General features: G+C 48.0%; 4 protein-coding genes across 4 annotated transcripts; 3 read left to right on the top strand and 1 right to left on the bottom strand.

Moving 5' to 3' along the window:
- Window positions 1-3,395: 3,395 nt before the first annotated feature.
- EPUS_02331 (uncharacterized protein) lies at window positions 3,396-4,569 on the top strand (the record flags this gene model as incomplete). Its single annotated transcript, XM_007805237.1, has 2 exons — window positions 3,396-3,516; window positions 3,569-4,569. The coding sequence occupies 2 exons, from the start codon at window positions 3,396-3,398 to the stop codon at window positions 4,567-4,569; spliced, it is 1,122 nt and encodes a 373-aa protein (XP_007803428.1).
- Window positions 4,570-8,176: 3,607 nt separating this feature from the next.
- On the top strand, window positions 8,177-14,040 carry EPUS_02330 (uncharacterized protein; the record flags this gene model as incomplete). The annotated part of the gene is made up of 4 exons (XM_007805236.1): window positions 8,177-8,226; window positions 8,306-9,178; window positions 9,293-9,584; window positions 13,288-14,040. The coding sequence occupies 4 exons, from the start codon at window positions 8,177-8,179 to the stop codon at window positions 14,038-14,040; spliced, it is 1,968 nt and encodes a 655-aa protein (XP_007803427.1).
- Window positions 14,041-20,588: 6,548 nt separating this feature from the next.
- EPUS_02329 (uncharacterized protein) lies at window positions 20,589-21,610 on the top strand (the record flags this gene model as incomplete). Its single annotated transcript, XM_007805235.1, has 3 exons — window positions 20,589-21,076; window positions 21,137-21,296; window positions 21,350-21,610. The coding sequence occupies 3 exons, from the start codon at window positions 20,589-20,591 to the stop codon at window positions 21,608-21,610; spliced, it is 909 nt and encodes a 302-aa protein (XP_007803426.1).
- An 870-nt stretch (window positions 21,611-22,480) lies between these two features.
- On the bottom strand, window positions 22,481-25,231 carry EPUS_02328 (uncharacterized protein; the record flags this gene model as incomplete). Its single annotated transcript, XM_007805234.1, has 3 exons — window positions 22,481-23,167; window positions 23,217-24,114; window positions 24,183-25,231. The coding sequence occupies 3 exons, from the start codon at window positions 25,229-25,231 to the stop codon at window positions 22,481-22,483; spliced, it is 2,634 nt and encodes an 877-aa protein (XP_007803425.1).
- Window positions 25,232-25,467: the final 236 nt, after the last annotated feature.

Here is a 25,467-nt window from a genome sequence, read left to right as displayed (position 1 = left end):
GGAGAAAGATTGGTAGTACAGTAGGGAGGTGCTATGGGTTGGTTGTCAGTATCATGTCAGTAGAAGTAGGGCTTGTAGCAAAATACAACATTGCGACTATTGCACTTTTGCCGATTCATAGAGTTAGGGTGGTGAGCGATGCCGATGTAGGGACATCTGCACCTGCATTCGGCTTCGTGAGCAAGGGGGCTAAGCTAGTCGATGCAGTGCGAAGATACGTATGCTTCAGTCCTAGTGCTGGCACGTTCGTCATTCGGTGATACATTGGTTATCGTCTTTTGGTCAAGATATTCGACTAAGATGTTATACATTCCGCTAGACTTGACGGAGATATGCCAGAGCAATGACTGATAACGACGAACAAGATCATGAACGTCGTATCGAAGGTCGCTAGGTACCCGTAACCGGAATCGTCTTGACGGCACCAACATGATGTAGAGGACGAGGATGCCAGCACTATTCATATCTTTCAGCACAGATCTTGCGTCACCTCCTGCCGTTCGCTCGTCTCGATCCTAAAACCGGAATCGAACGCACTCTTGTGATAATGGCTCGCTAGAGGGAGCACAAAGGACTGCCAAGATGTTCCCCTGCAGGTTGCAGAATGTAAGACTCGTATCGTATAAGCATGCTATGATCTGCAGGGGCTCAAAATGCCATGCCACGGCGGCACTCGTTCAATTCGACCTTTCTATCCATGGCACAAACTGCTGGTCATAAGTCGTGATTTACTGTCCGGATATGGTCAGGAAGTGGTAATGATATGATTTATTGGCAATCAGAGAAGACGGTATGGGTTAAATCCGCCATATTGGTTCGGCAGAATGGTTCTTGATAAGTGTCCAGTCAAGAAATGGAAGACTGTATTGTTCAAGTTTGGCATATGGGTTATGTCTCCTCGCCCATGCCATGATAAGAAATGTAGCCCTGAGGTTCGAAGTCAAGTTGATATGATTAGAAGATGAAAGGTCGGCAATGAAACTATGGTGATGGTAGAGGCCAAAGAGAACCTTCTCTCTACCAGTGGTTTAGACGAGGTAAATGCTTGGATTTCTGCCTGGGTAGAGTACGTCCGCCAGAAGTGTATGCGTATAGGTCCTCTGTCTGCGTTCCTCGTTCAAATGTGCTGCGAAGATAGTTTCAATTGCTGGCGTGGCTTCCTATTGAACAATTGTATTTATCTGACACGATTATTTTTTCCCAGCAAAAGGTTTGTCCTCTCGAATTCAGGCATGCCAGCTTGCCGTAATTGTTGCCTGATTTCACAATCTGCGCACTGGAATAGATCATGCCAAGGTAGTCTTATCTGGCATGATTGAAGAATTGGTTGACTCGGGTGAGTTGTAGTGGTCGGATATCCGCGGCAAATAACCGACTTGATTCCCATCCTGTCGGCACTGAAAGGTTATCATTCTCAATATGTCTTTCTTCTCGGGTTCTGCCCTGCAACTTGAGTGTCATTCATCAAAGAAAATGACAGGGTGGCCCACAATCACGGTAACGATGTAGCCCCTTTTCGAGCGCTTTGTGCCATAGTATCCCACCGAGCTGACGTATCCTGGGCTTAGGCTGCAATATGCAACTGTGCTGTAGACTCGGTGACTTAATCCTGAAGCGCGAAGTTGCGATTGAGGTGTAGTCCAGGGGAGTTATTCGTCATTTAGGAATGACTTCTCTGGATTTGTAGGGGTAAAGAGAGGGGCACAATGCGAGCACATCCCTCTCGCAGAAATTAGCTTTGACGTGGTTTGTCGACGGCTTAGCCAACCTGATTGACCGAGAGGTCATGACACCAGTTTTACGGCATTGGGCTTCTTAAGTCAGTGGTTAACCTGAAGAACTGCATAACAAGGAGAATTGAAATCTTTATGATCGAGGCACAAAGAGTTCTTGAAAATGTGAACCATGATTACGCTATTGCAGAAGCAGGTTCACTGCATTGCGCAATGAATGCGCCATTTCAAGAGTCGACCTAGAGGAAATGAAATATAAGACTGGTAATGTATGTTTGTAGCTGATACCACGACTTGGTGTGTCGCGACACAAATCAAATATGAAGAGACAAAAGTCTTGATTCGTACAATCTTCACGTACTCGTACGTATTGCTTTATATAGAGCTCGATAGACTCAAATTCATCCAGTTCGGATCGTGATCAGTCTGGATTGATCATAGACTACCTCTGCAGCCGGAGTCAGGAATCTAGATGAAAGACCTGCCAAAGAGAGGAGCGCTTCTGATTGTAGTGTAACGAACCCGTAAGTCTGTTAAAGTAGAATACGGCCGATAGAACATCGCAGGAGGTTTCTTTGCGCCACAAGATTATGTCAAAATTAGTTGCCTTGCAATGTGAAATTTTGTCTGTTGAGGCAGGCTTTGTACTTGGGCTTAGCTCGACGTTTGCATAAAAATCGAAAATGGCTTGTAGCGGTAGATGCGGATTAGGATTGATATTTGGAGATATGAGAATTTGAAAGAGGTTCGAAACAAGATGGTTGGAAGGTGGTCTGGCTCGACTGAGGAGTATGAAAAATGGAATATTATGGGGAGACTGTCGAAAGTCAACGTCGTTACAGTTTATCCCAGTAGTGAAGAAAGGGACCTGAGGGAGGTAGCTTTATGGCAGCTCTGTGGCTCGCCGAAGAAAAAACAGTATGGAGATGGGAAAAGGCTTCTGCAGCGACTCGCGCCCTAGTCCGTGAAAATGAAGGTAATGTTCTGGAAACAACTTTGCCGATCTCAAGACTTCGATTGAATAGCTGAAACACGGCTGCGCTTAGCCACATTTTCAGTAAGGGAGAGAGGGTCGAGATCGAGGTGAGTTGAAGTAAGGAGTCGATGTCAGGGCAGGGTAGGATCCAGCCCGCGCGACACGATTAGAAGCACTGTACGACAGTATAGCCATCTCATGAGAGCGACCATTGGTACTCATGCTCCCAAGCAGCTGGTTTATGAGGCAGCTGCGCTCTTCAGTTGAGTTAAGAAAACCCTTTAGCTTGAGGAACAAGGCTTGAATATAGGAGATGTCGCCCAGGCAAGCTAAGGGGGAAATGTGCTCAGATGACCATAACAACTAGGGCCTGCTTCTTGACGCAGGCAGCCGAAGCTGCGCCCCGCTAGATGGCCTCAACTTGAATAGCTACCCCGCCACTTCTTTATAAGTGTTCATGGGTCTGTTTAGTTCTTTCTTGCTTGCTTGAGTTTTGCGCCCCGCATTGATCAAGATATATCCGTACTGAAATATGAAAGACTGAGGGACCACAAGATTGCTTTCAGCATCTCATCAGCCGCATTTTCACACTCGGCTGAAACTTCAGCAATATTTTTCGCGTCTCCCAAGGTCACCGCACCTAGTTCTAACGCTGAGCACCGAGTCTTGAACAGAGCAGACGGACCATGGGTTTCTTCAAGTCACTGAAAGGCGAAGGTCCAAAATCTATTGGTGGCAAGGAAGAGTCTCAAGATCAACAGCAGAGGTCTTCTGAAAAACGTCGTCTCTTCGGCCATGCCTTACCGAGTGCGCAGATATTCACCTGTCAGACTGATGCCAGCTGACTTGTTAAACACAGATCAGTATGACCCTCCTGCAGGTCCTCCTCCTTCACACATGAGATCAACCGAATACGAACCACCTCCTGGACCTCCCCCAGGGCAGTACAGCAAGGCGACGGACACATTCGCTCCACCATCTGGACCTCCTCCTAGACAGACCAATGCAACCGAGGACAACCCGCCACCTTACCATGACTGGACAGTGATACCCGACACAGCTTTGCTACCACCTCCACCTGCCATACATTACGAGTGTTCTGCGAATAATGCCTCCTGGGATGACGCCGCCCGTGCGCACGACTGGTGCCGGCAGAACCCCTTGTACTCACCTTCAAAACCCCACCCTTCTCTTTATAATGCAGTTCAGAATGGTGATATCTCCCTTCAGAAACCACAAGAGTTTAAAGGCGATCTTACACAACGTGGCAAAGGACAATGGAAGGCAACAACGAAATTCTCTTGTACAGACTGCATTTTCTTGAGCACCTTGCCGCTTTACTTCGCAGTAGAGGATTCTCCTCTGATGACAGGGAGATCCAAGACCATATACTTTGAAGTGAGACTACTTGCCACCGGTGGAAATATTGCCAGGCAAGCGGCCGGTGTCGCTGTAGGGTTCTGTGCAAAGCCTTATCCTTCATGGAGGCTTCCAGGCTGGCAACGTGCGTCACTGGGCGTTCATGGGGATGATGGCCGACGATTTGTAAATGACCCCAACGGTGGAGTCGACTTTACAAGGCCTTTCAAGCCAGGGGAAACTGTAGGTATTGGAATGAAATTCAGTATCGCACCGAATGTCCAAGGCCATGGTAAAGCTCATGCAGAGGTGTTTTTCACCAGAGATGGTAAGAGAGACGAAGGCTGGCAAGTGGACGAAGAACGTGATCGGGAAAGTGACAGTGTGCTTGGTCTGGAGGGGGGGATGGACCTATATGCAGCAGTTGGCATGTTTGGCGCTGTTGACTTTGAGGTACAATTTGCGCCAGGAGGTTGGCTCTACCAACCAGAAAGTGCCTGATATCTATAGCAAATCAGATAAGTCTGGTGCTCAAGGTTTTGGCTGCTGGCTCGGTGCATATAACAGTGTGAAACAAGGTCATACTCTGCTGTGACCTGGTCGGTGTACACGTAATACATCATCTTGTATGGTGTTTTGTGCTTGCACATTCAACAACCAAAGCTCCTTTGGCCCGGATACTGGAAGAAATCCGGGCCGCCTTCCACGAATCCCCGAAGCTTTCAGCCCTTTACAGATCTTCGGTGGATGACTCAGGAAAAGGGGCTGCCAGGGGTGCAAAGTCTTTGGAAAGGCTGCAGGAATAGCATAGTATGTGATATGTGATACGTCAAATAACGCGGCGTTATCTCACTAGAGTGTGGTTGGGCATGAAAGCTTGTTTAGACGTCGACGAGGTCAGGAAGTAGATCTTTGACGCGCCTTTTAGCAATATTTAACTCAGCCACGTGGAATGACGACGGTCACCACGCCTTGTCCACTCGCTTTTTGATGTGAGACGACCATGTCGAACGGCCGCCCGGTAACTTTATCTCGCATAAGATCTGACAATGTTCCACCGATATATTGCGCTTAGGAGGCTGTACCTGTCGTAGGAGGGTGCCGTTGATTGCATTTCACAGACGATGCTATTGTAGGCAGACCTCTTGGGTTCAGCGTCAACAGAGCTTAAGCATGTCATCACAAACCCAACGCCAACCACTTGAACGAATCTTAGGCCCCTTGAATTTTATGAACCAAAGCTGGAATGCGTATACTTCCATAGGCACTTATCCAGAACTGGAGGTGACAGCGGCAGCGGCAGCGGCAGGGTCGAATAATGAGCCGAGATCATCATGTACATGATGCTTTAACTTTCCGGGGGGAAGCAAGTGCCCATCTCCCCGGCGTTTCTGGCTAAAAATTGCAAGATCAAAGGTTGCTAGTGTGTAACCTGCGAGCATGTCTTCTCCAGTCCGCCAATCCATGCAAGAAGGCCTACTGTTGACTTGTTGTGATTGGAAAGGTTCATCCCGAGCCGAAATGCTGCAGAATGTACGGAGCAGTGGTTGAGCTACGAGAACAAGCACGACTCAACATTTCTTCCGTTGTACATAGTCAATGCACTAACATGGAACCAGCGTAAATCTTCTGTTGACTTCGGCCACCGGTGAGGCCTTCCAGGTACTATCAACCCTTGTACTGCCATGAAAGTTTTGCTATGCTTGTACGGATGTCATCTGTTGTCTCGTTGCGGTGAGATAATGCTCGAACACTAGGTCTCTGCCATGGTCTTCGCTCGCTTCTGCAGAGCCAGTAGGTTTCGCCATCAGGTCGAATCGGTTGTGATTACTTGAATTCCTAGGTGATGCCCCCACGTATGCGCCCCTCCTCATTAAGCCTTTCTCGTTCCATGTATAGGATGGTATTGGAGCCAATATCTCATATGGACTTGGATCCAAAGAGGCCACTGACCCGACATGCTCGGCTACATTTACGTAGTAGGCAGTCAGTGAGCGTCAACTTCAGGGGTCGAGGTGGAGGTGGTTAACATCTAACGGGACGTCACTTTGCCGATCAAGCTTGGTCTTGAGCTAACGCCAGGCTTTTCTGTCACAGACCAGGCATGGACCGCAACGTAGGAGACCGAAACCATGAATCAACCAAGTCTTCGCAGAGGGAGCCGAGAAGCAAAGTGCGCTAGGTAATAGGTACCGATACCATTGGTGCAGAGGCTATTGCCATGGACTCCAAAGTAGTAGGTGGTCGACAACTTGCCTGCAATGAAGAAATAAAAGTAGCGTCTGTCTTGGACATGAAATAACCTGCACGTTCCCATATGCAGACCAAGGGAACATTGTTGGTTGTGCAGAAATAGGCAGGGTTTTCTCCCACTAGTTAACTAGAGTAGTGGAGCAGGAAAGCCGCTGCAATCGCTGGGCATATGGTTCTCCGCGCGTAGTTAGTTAGGGCTCGGTCTCTCGCAAAGCCCCAATTCTTTTGTTATTTTTCTCATTGGATCTCCGCACGTGTTCTCCCCTTGACAGCATTGTATGAGCCTGATGCTGATGCAGATGCAGATGCAGCATGCCAGCGATGCTTATTCTCAAATACACTTTCACTGAGATAATAATCTTATCGGGCAAAGACGGCCCTTTTTTATCTCAACGCATTTGCTCTCCGTGTTTCGGTTCCGAAAGCATGTCTGTCGTTTCAGCATGCTCAAGAAACGTGATAAGCTACTAGTAATTAGCAAATTCTACACATGCCAATCTTTTTCAGTTGCCTCTATTCTGGAAGTTAGTCTTTGGTGGCGCCGTGCCCTCCTCACGTTTGTGAAGAGTGGGGTTGGTGAGTCTGTTGGTGATCCATTCGCGCCCCTTGAACCTGGGGAGTGCAGATACTACTTAGTGCGCTAATCACTCACCCTGGCTAACATCGGGCTTGGGTGGACTTCGCGTCTAGATTACCCGGGCTTGGAAATCCTTGGTAAATATGGAGTACATATCGTGATGTTCTCAGTGCATCGTCAACCATCGATCTCGCTGAGAATGTCAGATCTAGAACAAATTGCCTCGTAGTGACAGCAGCGAGATACTTTTCTTTTCAGCCTCAACGCCTCGAGTGTGCAGATCTCTGCCTCAGGTGGAGATGGAAGGCGTCATCCGGCAGGCAGAACGTCTCGTACACTTTCCCTTCCCATTCTTGTACCTTGCCTGGTGTGCTGATCAAGTACCTGCGACCTTGAGTTGCAGTAGTTGAGAAGACTGGAAACAGCAGCTGCAATTGTGGATATGGTTTAATCAAATCGGCTGGATTCAAGTGGCACGAGTTCATGCAGAAGATACCTAGTCCCTCTAGCAAGAAAGCGATGCGAACAACGGCCGAGCCGGCAAATGACGAAAGCGTGCGGACTTCACAGTGGTCGGTTCCAACTCAGCCCCATGATGACTGCTCGGGACTTGAGGCTAATCACCACTGAGCCACACAGCTATTGGCATCAACGTCTATCTTGGTAGATTTTGAGAACGGGCATGACCTTATGATTTTGTTACCAATGATTGAGTACCCAGGTAGGGATGCGGATATGCACAAACAGTGGAAACAGTAACCCACCATTGGGCCCATGGTAGACAAGAATAATGACTCTAATGCTGGTTCAGAGCTGGGGGACTTTATCGGTACACCTTGATATGCACCTCTCCAAATCTGGAACCTGCCTATGTTTTGCCGTCTTCGTACCCTTCCACCCTCCTTCCACCCTCGGCGGCTCGATCTCACCTGTCATCCCCCACATGCAGCCAATAAATGCTAAATCTCCAGTTCAAAATTCACTAGATACCAAATTTCAGATCATTCCCGCCAGCACGTTGTTGATTGTAGCTTGCACGAAGGTCGCACAGACAGTCACTATGCCGGAGTCTTCAGTCTACTACACGGAACACATATATCCACCACCCCTTCAACCACCCTTAGCCTTTCTTTGCTTGCTCTTCTTTGATACTGTCATTTCCTATCCCCCAACTCGTCTGCTTGTTTGGCTTGTTGTATCTTCAAGGTCATAGTCTAGGTGGTTCTATCACCCGTACAGTCGTTTCCTGAAGGTTGGCTTGAATAGCTGCAGTTCACCATGTTTTCAGTTGCTCCGCTCTCCTACCTGAGTTGCTTTATAGGTCTTTTGTGAGTGCTCCTTTTCAGTCCGGGCTGACAAGGAGGTGAGAGCCACTGTAGCAGACGCTGACTAGTCGAGTTGCGACAGTCTCTACCGCTATGTCCGATATGTTGTCAACCTCGTCGCCTTCTCCTGCTTCCGTCCGATACCTCTACCAGAAAAGCCAAGCTTGACGTCAGACGATGTTACCGTCATTCTGCCGTCGCTGGAAGGCCGGGGCATGGAACTAGAGCACACCATCGAGTCGATATTGCAGAATGAGCCCAAAGAACTCATCTTGGTCACCATCCAGGCAAACCTTGAATTAGCACAAAAGACCATCGCAAAAATGCCTGCAAGTCAACACGACAGACTGCGCTGTCTTTCCGTCCCTAATCCCAACAAGAGACGCCAGATGGCGCGCGCTATTCCTGAAGTCAACACCAAGATCATCGTCTTCGCTGATGATGATGTATCATGGCCTCGACAGACCCTGAAATGGATGCTGGCACCATTCGAGAACGAAAAGTACGGTGGAGTGGTTACATGTCAGCGATTGCGGCGTAAGGAATATCCGATATTCTCGCAAAAGAGAATATGGAGCTTCCTTGGTGCGCTCTATCTAGAAAGAAGGAATTTCGATTGTGCTGCAACCACGTTCATGGATGGCGGGGTCCCTTGCATGTCTGGCCGCACTGTCGCCTACCGCACGAAAATTCTTCGCGACAAGAACTTCACGTATGAATTCACCAACGAAGCATGGTGGTTTGGTAAATACCGCCTGAATGCTGATGACGACAATTTCATCACCCGGTGGATGGTATCTCATGGCTGGAAGACGTACATGCAATACCACCCGGAATGCGAGGTTCAGACAATCTTGGAGGACAATCCCAAATACCTGAAGCAATGTGTACGATGGTCTAGAAGCAATTGGCGAAGCAATCTAACCAGCATGTTCACCGAACGACACATATGGAGGTAAGCCAGTGCCAGTTGGGGGGTGAAATTGTGAGGGGCATAAAGGGCCAATGCGCGTCTGGACTCAGGCCCCCATACAACGGAACCAGCGCTAACACAAGTGTCGATCAATAGTGGACAGCCATACTCGGCTTATGCGGTGCACCTCACCACCTTATCACCTCCGGCATTCATTGGCGATTCAACTCTCGTCTGGCTACTCTGGAAGGCGGGCCAGACTTGGCCAGAAGAACAACAACACCTTGCCATCTACAGCCTCCTCGTATGGATGTTCATCAGCAAGTTCAGCAAGAATCTCGGTCATTATATTCGATACCCCTCTGACACCGCCCTCCTTCCGGTATCAATCTTCTTTGGCTGGTTCCATGGCTTGATCAAACTTTACGCCATGGTCACTTTGGATGTGGTTAGTGTTTCCCAGCATCGCAATTTTCCCCAATATTTTTGCTATATCCGAAACAACAGCTCTCTTACGCATTCTGCTTTCACATGGCAGACAATCACTAAAACTCGTCCTGCAAATGTTCACTGCTGAACTACGCTACCCTTGGTCCTTCGTCCTCTTGTGCTTGCTCTACTGATCACTCTTCTAGACTGCTTGGGGAAGTCGAGCCGGAGCAGACACAAATTCCGACCGTATGAGGATCATCACCGAATCTGATCGTGCTGAAGAATATCGACTCGCGCTCCGTCCATACACACAGTAATGGTAATCACCACCATCCATCCTCTACAATAAAAACAACAACAACAACAAGACAACATGCGTCCACTCTTCCTTTTCCTGAGCTGTCATCAGCACCGTCCCATTCGTCAAATAGAACCAACAAACTTCACGAATTCATGACCGAATGTAATAATATGGCCGTTGAGACGCTCAGGAGAGACAACAAAAACGTCGGCGTCATCGATCTGGCAATTCGATTCTTCAAAAGCTTTATATTCGAGCGAAGATTGACTAGCCGATTCAGCGGGATATGCCTATGGGCAATGGGTGGCATGCATATGCTTTCAACCTTTTTAGACGATAGAAAGGCACTTGATTGTTTTCGTAATTTCATAGATCTCCTGGAGCTTGCGTGAAGCAGATTTGGGGAAGGACGGCAATCACGTTATCAGTGATGCGCGTCAGGTCTCATAGAGCAATAATCCTCACATTTTGTTCTTTCCTATAATGCATCGTACTATGTATTACGTATGACTCGCGATATAGGAGAGCTTGTAATTGGAAATCCATAATAATCAAATGATGTAATGGCTTGAAATCTCATCATTATCATTAAATCAAACAGTTTCCGTAATCCTAGCACAAAAGCACAACAACTCACTGATGCAGCATTGAGCTTTAATAGCAGTGCAGGTATCTGTGTAATGGACTGGCAAATGCATCAAGCTCTCGTCTGCGGCTGTAAAAGATAATCAATTAAATGCTTCTGATGTGTGGAGCAGATATCTTCCAAATGAGTATACGCACGGATGAAATCTTGCGCACATCGAACCCATCACGATTCCAGCATTGATAGACCCAATAACAAGAAACCTGTACCGCCACTGTACGTCACAGTTTACAGAAACTGTTGACAATTGGCCTCTCCTAGCGTATGGACCCTCCACTTTAACCCTAGGATAGGTGGAAATTTGGAATCAAGACGTCTATCAGCCACGAAGAGCTGTAGGCGGTAGCTCAAAGTATGCGTTCCTACTACGTAGGTCCACCCCAGCGAGTTTCACCATTTTGCAGAACTCTCTTCGATCTCTGCGCCCATGATGTGTGCTAGTTTCTCGATCTTCACTCAGCCTGGAAAGCTTCGGCCCGCCGCCTTATCGCTCGGCTTAGAGTATGCATATCTTGCCCGAAACGCCACCAAAGTGCCCCTTCACTGCTGCTCAACAAAGATTTCCACACCTGAGCCCATCTGGCAGGTGCTCGGCCGAAACGACCATCATGCATCATGGTGATGTACGACACATGTAACGGCGAAGCGTCTCTTCTATCCAACGTCTGTCATGCCCCGGCAGGTTTTTGTGCGCAAGGATCCCGACCTGTTTGTATCAGCGACCTTCAGGGGACACGATTCCGACCCTCGATACGAAGGCCTGGAAGGTCGGTCCCGGCATCCTCGTTTGCAGCGACGCCAATGTTTGGCCGACCATTCTCCACAACCCGGCTGTCGGAGACCGAAGTCCGCATTTACGGAGACGGGGTTAGAAGTCCTGGAACTTTTTATGGTGTCTTCTGGATCCCATAGACCAAGAGGGGAGACCTCACCAGCGATCATATGCTCAACCCCCCAAATTATTGAGTGTCTGCAGCTTGACGTACCACAACGATCAAAGAGCGAAACAACGATGATAGGTACATGCCCTGGAGTGGATGCGCTGGCTTTCACGCCGTGCTCCTGATAGGTCGTTTCTGATGGAAAGATGCACAGTCTCAGCGCCAAACCTCTGATCGAACAGGGAAAAGGCCCTTGGGCACACCACATTGAGACTTCAATGCAGCTGTGCCCCTGAAAAGTCTCAGTAATTGAACTTGAATGCTATGTGGAAAAGCACATGTTTTTGAGATATTTGCAATACATTTTAACCTTTCGCAGACGCGCATGTAGACGTGCATGAAAACGTAATCATCAACAAAAGCACACAGCGCTGTACGTCTCAGTGCTCACCCCTGAGATATGGTATCTATTCTAGACAAGAATGATTTTGGGAGACACCGACGAAAACAGGCCTTGCCAGGATGTGAAGTGTCGCTGTGATCGGCAGACGTTCCCTGGTCATGGAAGAACATTGTCTCATTACAATCATCTGAGCACCATACAGACCAGTAACTAACATAGAAGCCTTGATCAGTTGAGAACTTGGCTGCGTCACAAGTTGTGTCGATTCAGGCGCCGTGTTTCAAAAGGAACCCACATTTCTATTTCATAGCCATACCAACAATCCGAGACAAATATGCTGGAGAAGAATGTGAAGAAACGTATACTTTCCATTTCTCTTAGGGCAAAGCGTGTTCTGTTGCACAGACTGTTATGGAACAGCTAAGACAGGCTGAGCTATGATGGTGTTGTCTACCAGTCGAATCTTCAGTGTGTTCTTATTTTCTTCTGAAGAACACGGAAGGTGAGAACATGTCCCGATGCGGTGGACACAGTATTGACATAAGTCTGTCAATCTATGGACATTCACAGATCTGCCGTACATGCTGGCTCCCCCGAAGCCACGAAACCCCACGAGAAAGATTGCGTCGTCCATACCACATATGGAAGGAGCATATTCAGCCCCTCGTGTACCGCAAACCGTTCTCCAGGAGTCGGCTTTTTCTTGAAGCGTGGAAAGTCTTTCACTAGATTCGAGTCGCGAGCGTACAGAAATTAGCTCAATTTTGAAAAAGAAATTCCAAGAAACTCCCGAACTGGATCAGTACCCGGACAACATGACAGGCTTCGGCTCATCAACCATAATGGTAAGGTTAAAGAAGTATTTTGTAGACAGCCGCATATGGAAGAAAGTAGTAGCAGTGTTTTAATTGTGCCCGCCCTTATTCACCCTTAATGTGTTCACCTAACCAATTTTTAGCTTGGGTATTGCAGAAGACAAGAGGCAGTATGCTATCGCATACCTGGACGCTGAATTATCTCAATCAGACCTGGGAAGCTTTCACTACAATCATCCTCTTCTCTTCGGTACTCACATCAAGGTCAATTACGTAATACGGCTTGCCATTAAGGGCTAGATAGGTGCTAAGCTATGCCAAGCAACGCTACAAAAAAATGTCCGCCCCACTTACCGAACATGAACTGCACGACACGAAAGCAGTTCTTGTTGGCCGGAAAGACAACATCTTGCGCTCCATCGCATGAAAATGCCATTTTACACTTGACTTCATATCGATATCTACTCCCTCCACAATATGTCTTCGATGCGAAATGCAGTCGCTCGGCGTCCTCATAAAGAGCGGTCTCAGCCCAAAGCCCGGGAGAAATGGGGAATCCTAGAAAAACACAAAGTACACAGTCATTCTTCTCTATGCCACGGACCCAAGCAACAAGCTCCATTTCATTTAGGAAGCGCAAACACCTAGCTAACCAGGTTTCATGTCCATTTAGGACTACAGCCTCCGCGCCCGTGACTACAACCTCAAAAAGCAGAAATTAGCCATTCTCTCACAGAAAGCCCGGAACAGGAACGAAGATGAGTTCGCATTCGGAATGCTGTCCGCGAACAAGGCGCAGGCGGGTAAGCATGGCAGGGTTGATACGCAAGCGAATAGATTGAGTCATGATGCAGTGAAACTGCTTAAAACCCAGGACGCGGGATATCTTCGGACTGTGGCCGGAAGGGGCAGGAAGGAGATCAGCAAGTTGGAGCAGGATGTTGTGATGACGAAGGCATCGGGAAATGGTAGAAAAGTGCTCTTCGTGGAAGAGGACGAACGGCTTAACGGGACGAAGGGCAGAGCGGAAAAGAGGAAGAAGCTGAGTAATGAGGTAGCTGCGGCCGGAAATAATCAAGAAGAACAGGAAGTCACTTCCCTAGGTACCGAGAATATCGCATCCGTAACAGGGACGACTGTGTATGCAATTGACATCGACTCGTCTTCGACCAAGCCTACCGCACCAACATCAAAGAAGGCACTTGCCGCCCAACGAGATGCCATGCGAGACCTGCGCGCTGCACGGAAGCGCAGAAAACGTCTTGCAGAACTGCGGGTTGCAAAATTAGAGGCATTGAAGAAGCGGCAGAGGGAGATCATGGCTGCCGCTGATGAATTAGAACTGCAAAGAGCGAAGATGGCGAGGACGGTGGGTGGAGTCAATAAAGATGGCATCAAATGGAAGATCAGGGAGAGAAAGCGATAATGCGGCCGGAGAAGTATTTGTCTTGAAGAGGATATTCGAGGAACCCATCCTCCTCCTAACAACGAATACGAACGGAAGACAGTGCAAGATCGATCCCACTGCATCTTGGCCTTAGCCGCTATGACATACTGCGACCGAGTGCCAGCCGAATAGGACCATGTCCATACGGATCAATCAGGCTTCCTGTATATGGCCTAGTATGTCAGTCACGAACGTCAGTGGCTTTCACAAAAATTGACTCTATACCGCAGCTCATCTCATTTTTAGCGCTTCAGTTCAGCCCGTGTTCCACAGCCAACGTCGCCAATATCCGAGAACAACCCCGGAATGGTTCCTATCATAGTGGAGAGTGCCCGGCAGGGAAGAAAATTGCTATCAGCTAGGTAGTGATCACACCTCCATTGCTCGGCCTTTACGCCACTTCTCGTTGCTTCTCAAAGGGTCCCATCATTTTAGTAGTACAATGAGAGTACCAGAGACCATTGATTCCCTTGAACCGTTGCGCAGTTCCCTGTTCAGTCTTTTCCGGACTAGCATAACAATTCCTGCTTCATGCGGGCGTCTGCTAGAATATGCCAAGACAGGGAAAAGATGAAAGCTCAGCATATGAAGAAATGAGAAACCGAAACAACCGGGCAATATTCTTAAGTGTCTCAGAGAGGAAAGAGAGGGCAACATTCAAGGTATAGAAACACAAACAAGCCGTACGCAGATGGCGAGACTAGCACCCAGAGCAGATCCACCACGACCACGTCTCCATACTCAGCCCTGCCGAAACCTTCACTGCAAAAGACGTCGTTCGGATAACGATCACCCTAGTTCCAAGACGTTGTGCACACTAGGATGAATCAAAGATTACTTCGATGGAGACAACATTTCTATCTGAGAAGAAAAGGACAAAAGGGCAGAAAGAATGTTTGTCTAAACATAAGTAGTGAGCGAGCAGCAACCGTGATGCAAATGACGGCAGCGATTGTGGGAAAGGGGACGGTAATTGATGGCAGGAGGTGGGACTCTTCGACGAGCGGAAAGAAGCATGGCCCTAAGAAAGAAGAAAATAGGGGTAGAGGTGACGCTTTACGTGCACGAGAGGCACTGCGAAGCGGGCAAAGTTGCGCTTGTATGCCGAATAAAATGCTTTGCGCTGGATTTCACCGCATTGCCGGGATGAGCATTCAAGGTGCTGGGCAAGGTGATGGCGCTCTACCTGTATACAGACTACTAACAATGGAGTGGTTGAACTGGGATCTCCAGTCGAGTGTGTCTCCCCTTGAGAACGAACTCAAGTCAAGATAATGGTGAACTCGGCTACTTGATAGTCAATTTGCAGATCGTTTACGAAGATCATAATCTGACTATCAACCCATCGCCTAACACCCAGAACACAGCCATTACTCCTGATCCGCCAGCTAAGGAGTCGGACCAGATAATTCGTCAAGACATTGGGTTGACCATGGGCCCAAACGCCCTGCAGCGCCTGATAATAGCGCTTATAGCTGCCGGTCATGACCTCCAATCAACGCCCAGCAGAACCAATCAACCCCGCGATATATCGTTCGCTCATTAATTCAATTTCCCTGCCGGAAAAGAAATCTCACCCTTCTATCCCGCTACCTCCACGTTCTCCTACGCCTCTCTCTCATCCAGCCGCTGCACACCTGCCTCCCATTACTTCCTGTTCCTATGCCGTGTCCATTTCCATCTCCATATTACCTCCGCCTCGTTGGTCCGGGAGTTGTGTTAACTCTCCGGCAGCTCGAGGACGTGAAACTCGTGGATTACGATGAAGAGCAGGGTGGTGGTGGTGGCGGTGGTTGGTTGGTTTAGGGTTCGGTTGGTGGTCTATGAGGATGACTCGGAGGTTAGGTGAAGGAAAGGTGAGTTTGTGGATCTGGAGCTCCGCCATCACGATGAATGATCTAGGGGGTGCTACTGCTCTTTGAGGCTTGGCTTGTGGGGCGAAGACTTAAGACGCTTGGTGTACTATGGCGGATCAAGGTGGAAAGACAGAAAGAGATAGGCAAGCAAATCGCTGATATGTCCTACGCATATATATACATACACGCTTGTGACTATTTTATCATTCCACCAAGGCGCATGGTCCCGAGAACCGCTCAAGGCGCCGTCGTATCAACTCCTGATGTTGAACCTCCGAGTACAAGATCTTCCAAAGCGCTCTATTCAGCAAGGCTGAATCGCTACCTCATCGGTTGGCTTTACATTGCCCTGTGGCGCTGGCCGGTATGGCATGCGCCTTGCAACCACCGTGGACTTGACGCCTCTTCCTGCTATTGTCTACCTTGCATCAGGGATAAAATCTGTTTTTCTTGATGTGGATGCTCCAATAGGAGCTGATAGCAAGCGAGATGAATGAACAGAGATCTTTCTCAATGTAGGAGTGGGAGCGTACCTACTTAATTAGGCAGGTGAGACTACTGGGAGAGTACAGCTCGAAAACGTACTTCTTCGAATGTGAAAGTGGTAATCAAGAGGAGTTTCTGATCTGAGCTCTGTTATGGTTAATTATGGACTATGGACCTGAAAGCTGCGAGTCATGAATAGAATGTGAAGCTGATTGGGGTGGGCTTCATTACTCCATTTCGATAGGTGTAAAGAAGGTACGGTCTAATTCTCTTAAGTTGCCGATTTCGATACAGCTCCAAACTAAATCATCACCTACTCCCTACCATATGCAGAGTCGACCCCGGGCGGTATGAGCGGGATGTTGAACGGAACCGGATCAGGGTCACACTCGATTGATGGCCGAAGTTATGGAGTAAATAAGAACCAGGTTCGTAGATGTGATAGCTGGTCACAGATCTGTGTACTTCCGGATCTCTTTCGTGAATGGAATCAAGCATCTCCAAGAAATACTCATGTAACGCGTTCGTTTGCGTAAAGGTTTTTATAAAAAGTATTTCTAGTATGTGGTGTGGTTACTCTTATACACGTACAAACAACAAGACTTGTTGCTTAGGATAGGATATTCATATCATCTTTCCTTTCTCCCTGACATTAGGTGGTGGGTCGATGGTCGATGGTCGATGGGCCGGATGGGGCTGATGCCCGGGATGGTCGATATCCTAATTCTTTACCATCTACTTCTACAATAGATGGCTTTTCACCATGCATATATTTGTCCGTGATTTCCGTGGCGCACGTACCCAACTGAAGGCCTTGATAATCACTCGGTTCGACAGGCGACTGACAGTAGCCTCCAGTCAGCATGCGCTCCACCAATGAAAGCAAGCAATGAGATCAGTTTACCTTCTCCGGCTGCGGAGAGCCATCACGACCGTCTGGTCAAGCCACTCGCCTTGACCTCTGGGTCGCTTGTACGCTAAAGGAAAAGATATGCTGAAAACAACAAGGCTAAAGAGAATGTGCCCCAAAATACCGGGCTAGAAACGATAGAGAACACCGAGCCAACAGTGCTTGAAAGGGGCCATCACGTCAATTTTCACTTCTCGTGCAAGCTAAACATGGCCAAGGTGGGACCCAAGGAAGCTACACCGACGTCTTCGGTGTCTCTAGGCATTTTGGAATCAGGAAGAACTTTTCACATCACGGAAAGTTCGAAAATGACCAGGGCGATGAGTCCCGTGCAGGTCCGTTTGGTTGCTAACGGAGTCAACATAGAGATTGATAGTGTACTTGGTAGCGTATACACTAACGATCATTAACTTTTATTATACTTTCTCTACCCAGGTCGAGTACGTAGTATGGTGCAGTAAGAAGCATAAAGCCCATGATCTAGTGCTGGAAGCGGCAATCATTTCTTCGGCCCCAGGCAGATAAGCGGTACAGTGGCTGCTCGGGACTTCAGGACCTGGTTGACAGGGAAACACTAGCTCACCTAGCAATTTCATATCTCCACAATTTGTCTGGAAGTTTAATCTCTAGCCCTACTGCAGCCCACGTTGATGGTGAGACATATTGTGCAGAGGCAGTCTCACCATCATGGTGAACGCTCGGGAAAGGGACTTGGAACTGGATGCATCAGTCACATCTGGCCATGCTGTGTAGATCTGTCAAGCGCGTCGACGTAGCATGCTTTTCCATTTCCTTGCGACAGAACTCAGGGCGCCTGTTCAAAATGCCGTCCGTCCATTACAAGGCAATTTTGATACTCTGGCTGACCTCTTTGCCCTCGTTTGATCCATGATCACCTCTGGTTCAGTAATGGCCGACTCCGTGGACCAACCTAGTAAAAAATAGTAGCGTGCGGCAGGGCCTTGTTTGTAATTCACGTGTTTGAAATCTACGCTCGAGCAATCAGAGATGGTGATCTTGCGGAGTCCGGTTCAGATCGCGGCAATCGACTCATCCTAACATGTCCCAATGATCGGAGCAGAATTGTCCTTGGCACGGTCATTTCGTATGTCCAGGAAGAAGTAACACCGAAGCGAAGTTCTATGATGAAACGTAACTCAGCTATCCATGCATGGTGAAGGCGTCACGTTTGACCGCCATTGATTTTCTTGGTTTGAATGTTCAAAATCATGTGGTCGATAAAGCGCACGAGTAGGATTTCGCGTGCTGGAGGGTCTTAAATATCAATTCGGGTTGTGGAGGGTGGGAACCTGAACGAACTTTGTAGGCGTTGCTGTTCAAACGGAATATCTGCAGCAGTGCTTGTCCAGGTTGGGAAGCGCACATTTCTTGGGAAGATGTGTTCCACTCCGAAACGAGCATACGGTTCCGTGCAACAAGATCGCTTGGCATAGCCCTCTCCAGCGCTGTTACAGCGACTTCAGCTCACTATTGACAGTTTTGAAGATGTAGAAGCTGCCTAGATAGAAAGGGGAGGGTTTATAGAATAGCTGCCACTTTACGCAGGCTTAATGAAGAATTCTTGTAAAGTAATTGAACTGCTGCGTCGACACGCTCAAAACTTGATAAGTCAACATATATATATCAGTTATTATGAGTATCAACAGAAAGAGAGAATACCCAGCTTCAATTTGAGCCTGTTTGGAAGAGATGTAGCCTTGTGGCGGCGAAATGGTGCCTGTTCAAAGTATGCCACGTCAAAATGTATTCTGCATAATATTTGTCCACCTTTCTGGCGTAAAATGGCTCAATGTGTTATTGGCTGACAGCCGCGCGGCAGATAAGCGGTATTCTCTCCACCAGCAACAAACCCACAATGTGACCTTAAATCCTTTAAAGCCACATTAGTAGCGTCAAGTGAGGCAATGATAAATTGGGTCATGTTATGACGTACGCCAGAAAGGTGGATACATGGAGTGGCTAATTCCTGTTGCCCCCCATCTTTGTGAACGATCAAAAACTCAGAATCAACAAACCCTTCTTGAGAAGAACAAGGGACAGAGAGTCAAAAGGCAAAGTCTTGCCGCCTTGCACATAATTTAGAGGTTTCTCCCCAATCAAGAATCACTGAACGCGCTTAAATATCCAACCACGCAACTTTTTGATCATCTCAGGCTTGAACTACCTCCTTTGTACATCTTCACATTCCACCAGTGGCCTCAGTTCAGGCTCCACTCCCGTCAATCATCTTTCATGGGAGTATTCGTTGTTATTAACCATTTTATATTGTTGCGATAGGACCCTACAAGCGCTGATTCAGATTGACTTATTCCTCTGTACTTGCCAGTGTGACAATAATAATACTTTTGGTTCTAATGCTCTCCACCAAGAATTGCATAAGCTATCTGGTCTTGACGAGAGTCAAGCCATTACCTGTCTTGTTTGTTCGAAGCATGATTGTTGAAGGAGTTTGTCCTTCGTGTTTGTTCTCATATGTTCCTTTCTTGGACGTTGTCCTCCATTGTTCCATATCACGACGTGGGTAACCAGTGTTAGCTGGATTTTCTCGTTCTAAATAGTCAAGATGGATATGCTGCGAATGCACCTAGGCACTTCCCGGGCGTTTGAACTGTTTCGATTGCAGGATGATGCTTGTTTGAAAGAGCTTGCCCTTTTCCCCCGACCTCCTAGATGGTTTGAGATCAAACCTTTCTTTTCAGATCCTCAGTATAATATGTAAACTCATTCCTTTCCAAGCCCAACCTTCGGTTACGATCATTCTGTTTGAATTGCATTGTAGCATCGGATTACATTTACGGCTACAGCAAATGAACACACAACGGCGGCCCAGACGCTCGACTCCCCATCGAACTGGCGGTTGGTCTCGTGCTTCGACAAATACCCACCACAGATCAGACCTAGCTTCGACCCACCAGAATGCATTCTCACATCAATCTTCCAGGCGACCAAATCGGCCCTTGACGAACGCTTATCACCATAACCGTCCTATCAATAATGCATGTTTCGCCCTTGGGAATGGACCTTTGCCACCAACGATCCCTAACTTTTCGGGCAACCACCAGAAACCAACGCATAATCGACCTCACCCAAATGCATACCCGCAACACATTCTACAGCACATGCCGTTATCGTCATGGGTGTCTCCATACCCGAGTTATCATCCTCATACGGAACCATTCCATGGACATCCCCCATATTCACACTCTTCCAGCTTGAGTATCCCCGACCATGCCATTTCTCAACCCGCTGCCACCATGAGCTACGCTTCATCACAGACCACCAACCAGTCACTAGACGTTATCCGGTGGCAGATGCAATACGGCAAGCACAACCTTGAATTCTGCCCGAAATGTAGGCTAGATCTGATCCATCATTTCGGATCCTTCAGCACGCAGTTCAACGGACGGTGTCATACTCGAGAGGATTGTGCAGAGCAACTAAGGTTGAATGGAAGATTTCGAGAGAGGCTACGCACTAATCAACAGGCACGTGAGGAGATCAACATGGTCCACGCGTCAGCTTTCTCCAGAGTGTTACCCGTTGGTGGGACAACCGCAGGGCAGGGCCGACAAGAGGCTGATATGCCGGCAGAAACCACTCGTAGGAGAGTTATCGTTCGGTTACCGCCTTTGGACACGCGATTGCTGACACCTATCGATGAGGGTCACGGACGTAAGGCTCAGGAGCCACGAAAACCCAACAACAATAATCCTGGTCCGATTGCGAACTCAATAGAGAGCCCGTACAACCAGAACGCGAGCATCCATTTCAATCACCGAAACAACTAGCTCTACATTCCTAGTCCTCCTCAGCCCTCAGAACCAGCGCCAAACACGAATGCATATCCGCCTCCACCACTTCTTGCCAAGTCGTCGATTGATTTACGTACAAGAAGGGCGAGGTTTTATGATCAGGAGGAAAGAAAGGGAGAAGGAGAGGAGAGACCCGGTGTGCAAGGGAAGGTAAAAGGCAAGAAGGCTACGACAGGGACGCCACAACTACCACCTCCGGCAAGGAGCCGGCAACACCAACAACAAAATCATCATCATCATCATCATCATCATCATCATCATCATCACATACCATATCATCCCCAACAGCAACCTCTACTTTGAAGCCTTGTCCAAACGGAACAATTCCAACCATACCTAGCAAGGACACTTTATCAGGTGATTATGATCTACAAGACAGACAAGCCGAGAGTACCGAAGAAGATGACGGCGACCAGGATATCGACGACGATGAGAAGAAGCAAATGACGATAAATATGAAGTAGAGGAGGATGAGAACGTCAATCGCATGATGACGACGTCGAAGACGATGAAGAGGGAAAGGACGAAGATGCTATAGACAGCTACGGCCGTGACGATCAGTTACGGCACGATATGAACGGCGCGAATGACGTGAACGATAAAGAAGATGAAGAAGGTTCGGTGATGAGACTGATTGACCGATCGATCCATACATTTCAGATTCACATTGATTCGATAGCTGTTGAAGCCCATGTATAACTAAATGCAATGCATTTTTGTCTTTACGTAAACATTTAGCCACAGCAGACCAGAGGAAAACTTCGTCACACTACAGTCAAATATCAACATCAACACACCAACAACAACAAACATCAGCATCCCATTCACGTCACCGGGCATCAGTTTAGCCAATCATTGTAAGATCGAGAGAGTGATGATAGTTACTTATTTCCTTTCTTGCCCTCGTCATGATCGTAAGGACTTACAGCATCCATTATCATGATTCAGACCTTCTATCCCGAAATCCAGAAGATAGATATTGAAACAAAATATGGGTTGGGAGGGGGGACATTTGAAGGATTACCCTTCCAAAATTTAATAGAAGGCAATCCGGGGTTTATATCCGATTTCGGCGAACTTCCATATCATGAGGAAATCACCGAGGAAGGGAGGGAGATTGGGCGAGCATTGATCCCACACTGTGCAAGTTTCCGTAATCATTTGTGCCGAACGCACGCAGCAGTAGCTCTCTTGTCGTAAAGCTCAAGCTCTCAGGAATTCGGTTCGCCAGGGCGCTGATCCCCTTTCCAATTCTCCGTCAAGGACTGCTGCAGATGACAAGAACCGGGGCCGTTTAGTCAAGGGTTGCCGGCATGGCTCTCAGAACTCTCGGATCAAGACGACGACTCTGCTATCCCTCTTTCTCTGTGGGAATCATTTTCGATGGCAGCTTCCGTCGCTCCATCTTCTTCATAATCCCCACGGGCGCGCTTCAACTTCAACGCCCGTATCTCTTTTTCAAGAGCTCTGATCTTGGCTTCGATATCGCGTTCACCGCGATGCTGAGAAGATGACGTTTCGCTTCTCCTTATATCATTATCGGATTCATCGTCATCCATATAATGGTGGACGGTACGGCGGTCGCGATCGCCTTTTAAGTCTGTTCGATTAACGAGGGGACTACGCGTTTTGGTTGAATTTGCAAGAGAATCTATTTCTGACCGAAGCAGATAAGGCTGACTCTGTGGATTGTGATCGAAAGATTGATGATGCCCTGGCACCCTATCGGATGTCTCGAGGGGGCGTGATCGTCTAAGAAAGAGTCGTGGAACAACTGGACCTTCGTTAAGATCTTGAAACTCTGGATTTATCACATAGTCATTCCGCTCTGACCCATGGACTCGAGGTTGAGGTTTTGTTGCAGCATCAGTATGAAAGTCACTACGTCCTTTCCTTCTGTCGGACACTAAAACAGAAGGCTTTCTCTCCCGCTCCTCCGTTCCTTTGTATTGCCGGCTAAGCTCGACAACTTCGCGGATATTCATTATACCCAGATCTCTGCTGATCACGATCGTATCCCTCTATAAATTAGTCAATGCAGAATCAAAGTGCACGTTATTCGTTACTCACTTCTTCCTCATAAGGATAGCCAAGCTCAACAAGGGCTGCGGTGTGGCATAGTCCCTTCGGCATTCGTGTTTTCCCTCTTTGTGGGTATGATATGACTTCGGATGTAGCATTTTCAACACTTCCTGCTCTAAGAATCAAATCACCTTCAGTCATTTCTTTCTCGTCGGCTTCATATCCTTTGAAATTATCGTCTTCATTTTCCAACTCGTCTATTTTGGCGGCCACTATTCGTTCGATCTCTTCCTTTGGCTGGTTTCCGGCTCGACCTTGATGAGACACTTCATCACTAGTAAGACCTTGTACGGTAGTGGACGTTAAATCGACGCTTTCCATAGCCGGGTTGCGTTGCTCAGTAATAGAACCTTCTGCTTCTTTCATTTGTTGACCAAGCTCTTCCGGCGTAGGGGTTTCTTTCTGACCATCTTCGTGGGAATCACTGTCGGACACTGATCGATCGCTGTCGGCTTCTTGTCTTCCCTCATTATCGATATTAACGTTCTCCTCCTCGTCATGTTCTTCTTCAGTCTCCTCCAAATTGGAGGGAAGTGCAAAAAGTGCGAGTTGTTCCTGGTGCTTCCCGAGATGTCGCCGGAGCTGCGGGTAAAAAGGATGTTCTTCATGACACAAGGGACATTCTACTGCCGTCTTCGAGCTTATCTGGCTTTCGTGAATGTTCACGAAGGCGGATAGTTGCTTTGAGGTAAGTGTCTTCTGATGCTCTCGTTGCTGGTGGTCTTTAAATGAAACTTTTGAGGTGAAGGTCCGTTGACAGCCTTCAACACATTGCCAAAAATGCCTGTGTGTCTGCTTCTCATGCTCGAACCACTGAGTTCGGTTATCGAACAGTCTATCTGGAGCTGAACAGTCCTCGCCTGTGCAAACATACGGATGCAGATCCCTGTAAACATGGTGCCTCCGGTTATGTCAGTCTCTCAATGATAACTTTACGTTTACTCGAAAACATACCGCCAAGACCGAGTCCCTCGAACTGAGATTATCATGAAACACAACGGACATTCGAATGGTCTGCCATCCTGAGCTTCTTTCGGGAGTGGAGGTGTACGTAAGTTTGCTGTGCCGTTGGCGGACGTCGCCGTGGAAGCCTCAGAGTAACAAGCCTCGGAGCCACTGTCTTCAGTAAGGTCGATATGATCCACTCCTTTCAATACGGTAGGCAGCGATGATGCAACCGTGCTTTGAGGGATCATTTCAGTGCGCACGTCTTGGACGATATTTTCTTCAATATCAAGGCCGTGTGCGAGCTTTCTGTGGTGTAATTCGCGATACTTCAGGTACTGACGGCGCCTCGAGATGGCTCTTCCTAGTCGATTGACCAGATATCCCTCAGCCTTGGGAAACTTCTGACGAACATGCATAATATCATACTCCTCATAGTAGGAAGTGTCAATATTCGTCGATTTCATGAATTGATCATGCGGTGCAGGACTTCGAATCGCCATAGAAAGTCTGAACAGGCAAGTCACTATCTCAACCATACTAGACTGTAATTGTTTCAACTCGGTTTTGTCTTCAACAGCACTGGTCGTCGTTGCGCCATCGGCGTTGGCTTTAGGATCCTCCACATCATCGTCCAAGTCAGAGTCAGAATCAGAAGACAGGCAGTCCCACGGCACTTGCTCCCCCATAATAATTGCTGTAGCTTTGCGAACATTAGTAAGTGAACGGGTGTTTTCGGGGGCTTGCCACCGACTGTTTTGGAGTATCTCACTCAAATCTTCTAGCAAAGATACAACCCTCTGTCGAATGTGAGATGCATCCCGGAGTCGGTAATTCAACGAGGATTTCCCAGTTTTATGAGCTCCGATGTTGCCAGACCAAATTCGGAACCTCCCAAATTCATCTTGAACATCTTCGAGCCGGATCTGATCTTGGAAGTCGCGGTTCGGATTCTTCAAGGCTATCGAGAGAGTGTCGAAGGAATTTATGCAGCTCCCAACATGAACTGCGACTGTTTCTGCGCCAATGGCGGCCTCTGGCGCATTGTCTGTCAACATCATCCATCAGGATGGCAGCAATGCAAAGCCAGCGGCGGAAACATGCTCTGAACTAACTCAGCACCTCCTGTTGAACATCCTTTGCTGGTCATGAATCGTCCTCGTGGGAAATCTCTGTCCACTTCCTGTGTCCGGCATTGAAGACGTCAGGCTGTCTCCCACCTTTTGTGGCTGAGATGTTGAAATGTACTCTGATTGGTGCGTTTGTGTTGTGGTAGTGCGCCAAGGCGCCTGCA

Source organism: Endocarpon pusillum, assembly GCF_000464535.1.
Source record: "Endocarpon pusillum Z07020 unplaced genomic scaffold scaffold4192, whole genome shotgun sequence".
Lineage (NCBI taxonomy): Eukaryota > Fungi > Ascomycota > Eurotiomycetes > Verrucariales > Verrucariaceae > Endocarpon > Endocarpon pusillum.
The sequence above is the reverse complement of the archived record's forward strand: the minus strand, read 5'-3'. Positions and strand labels throughout refer to the sequence as shown.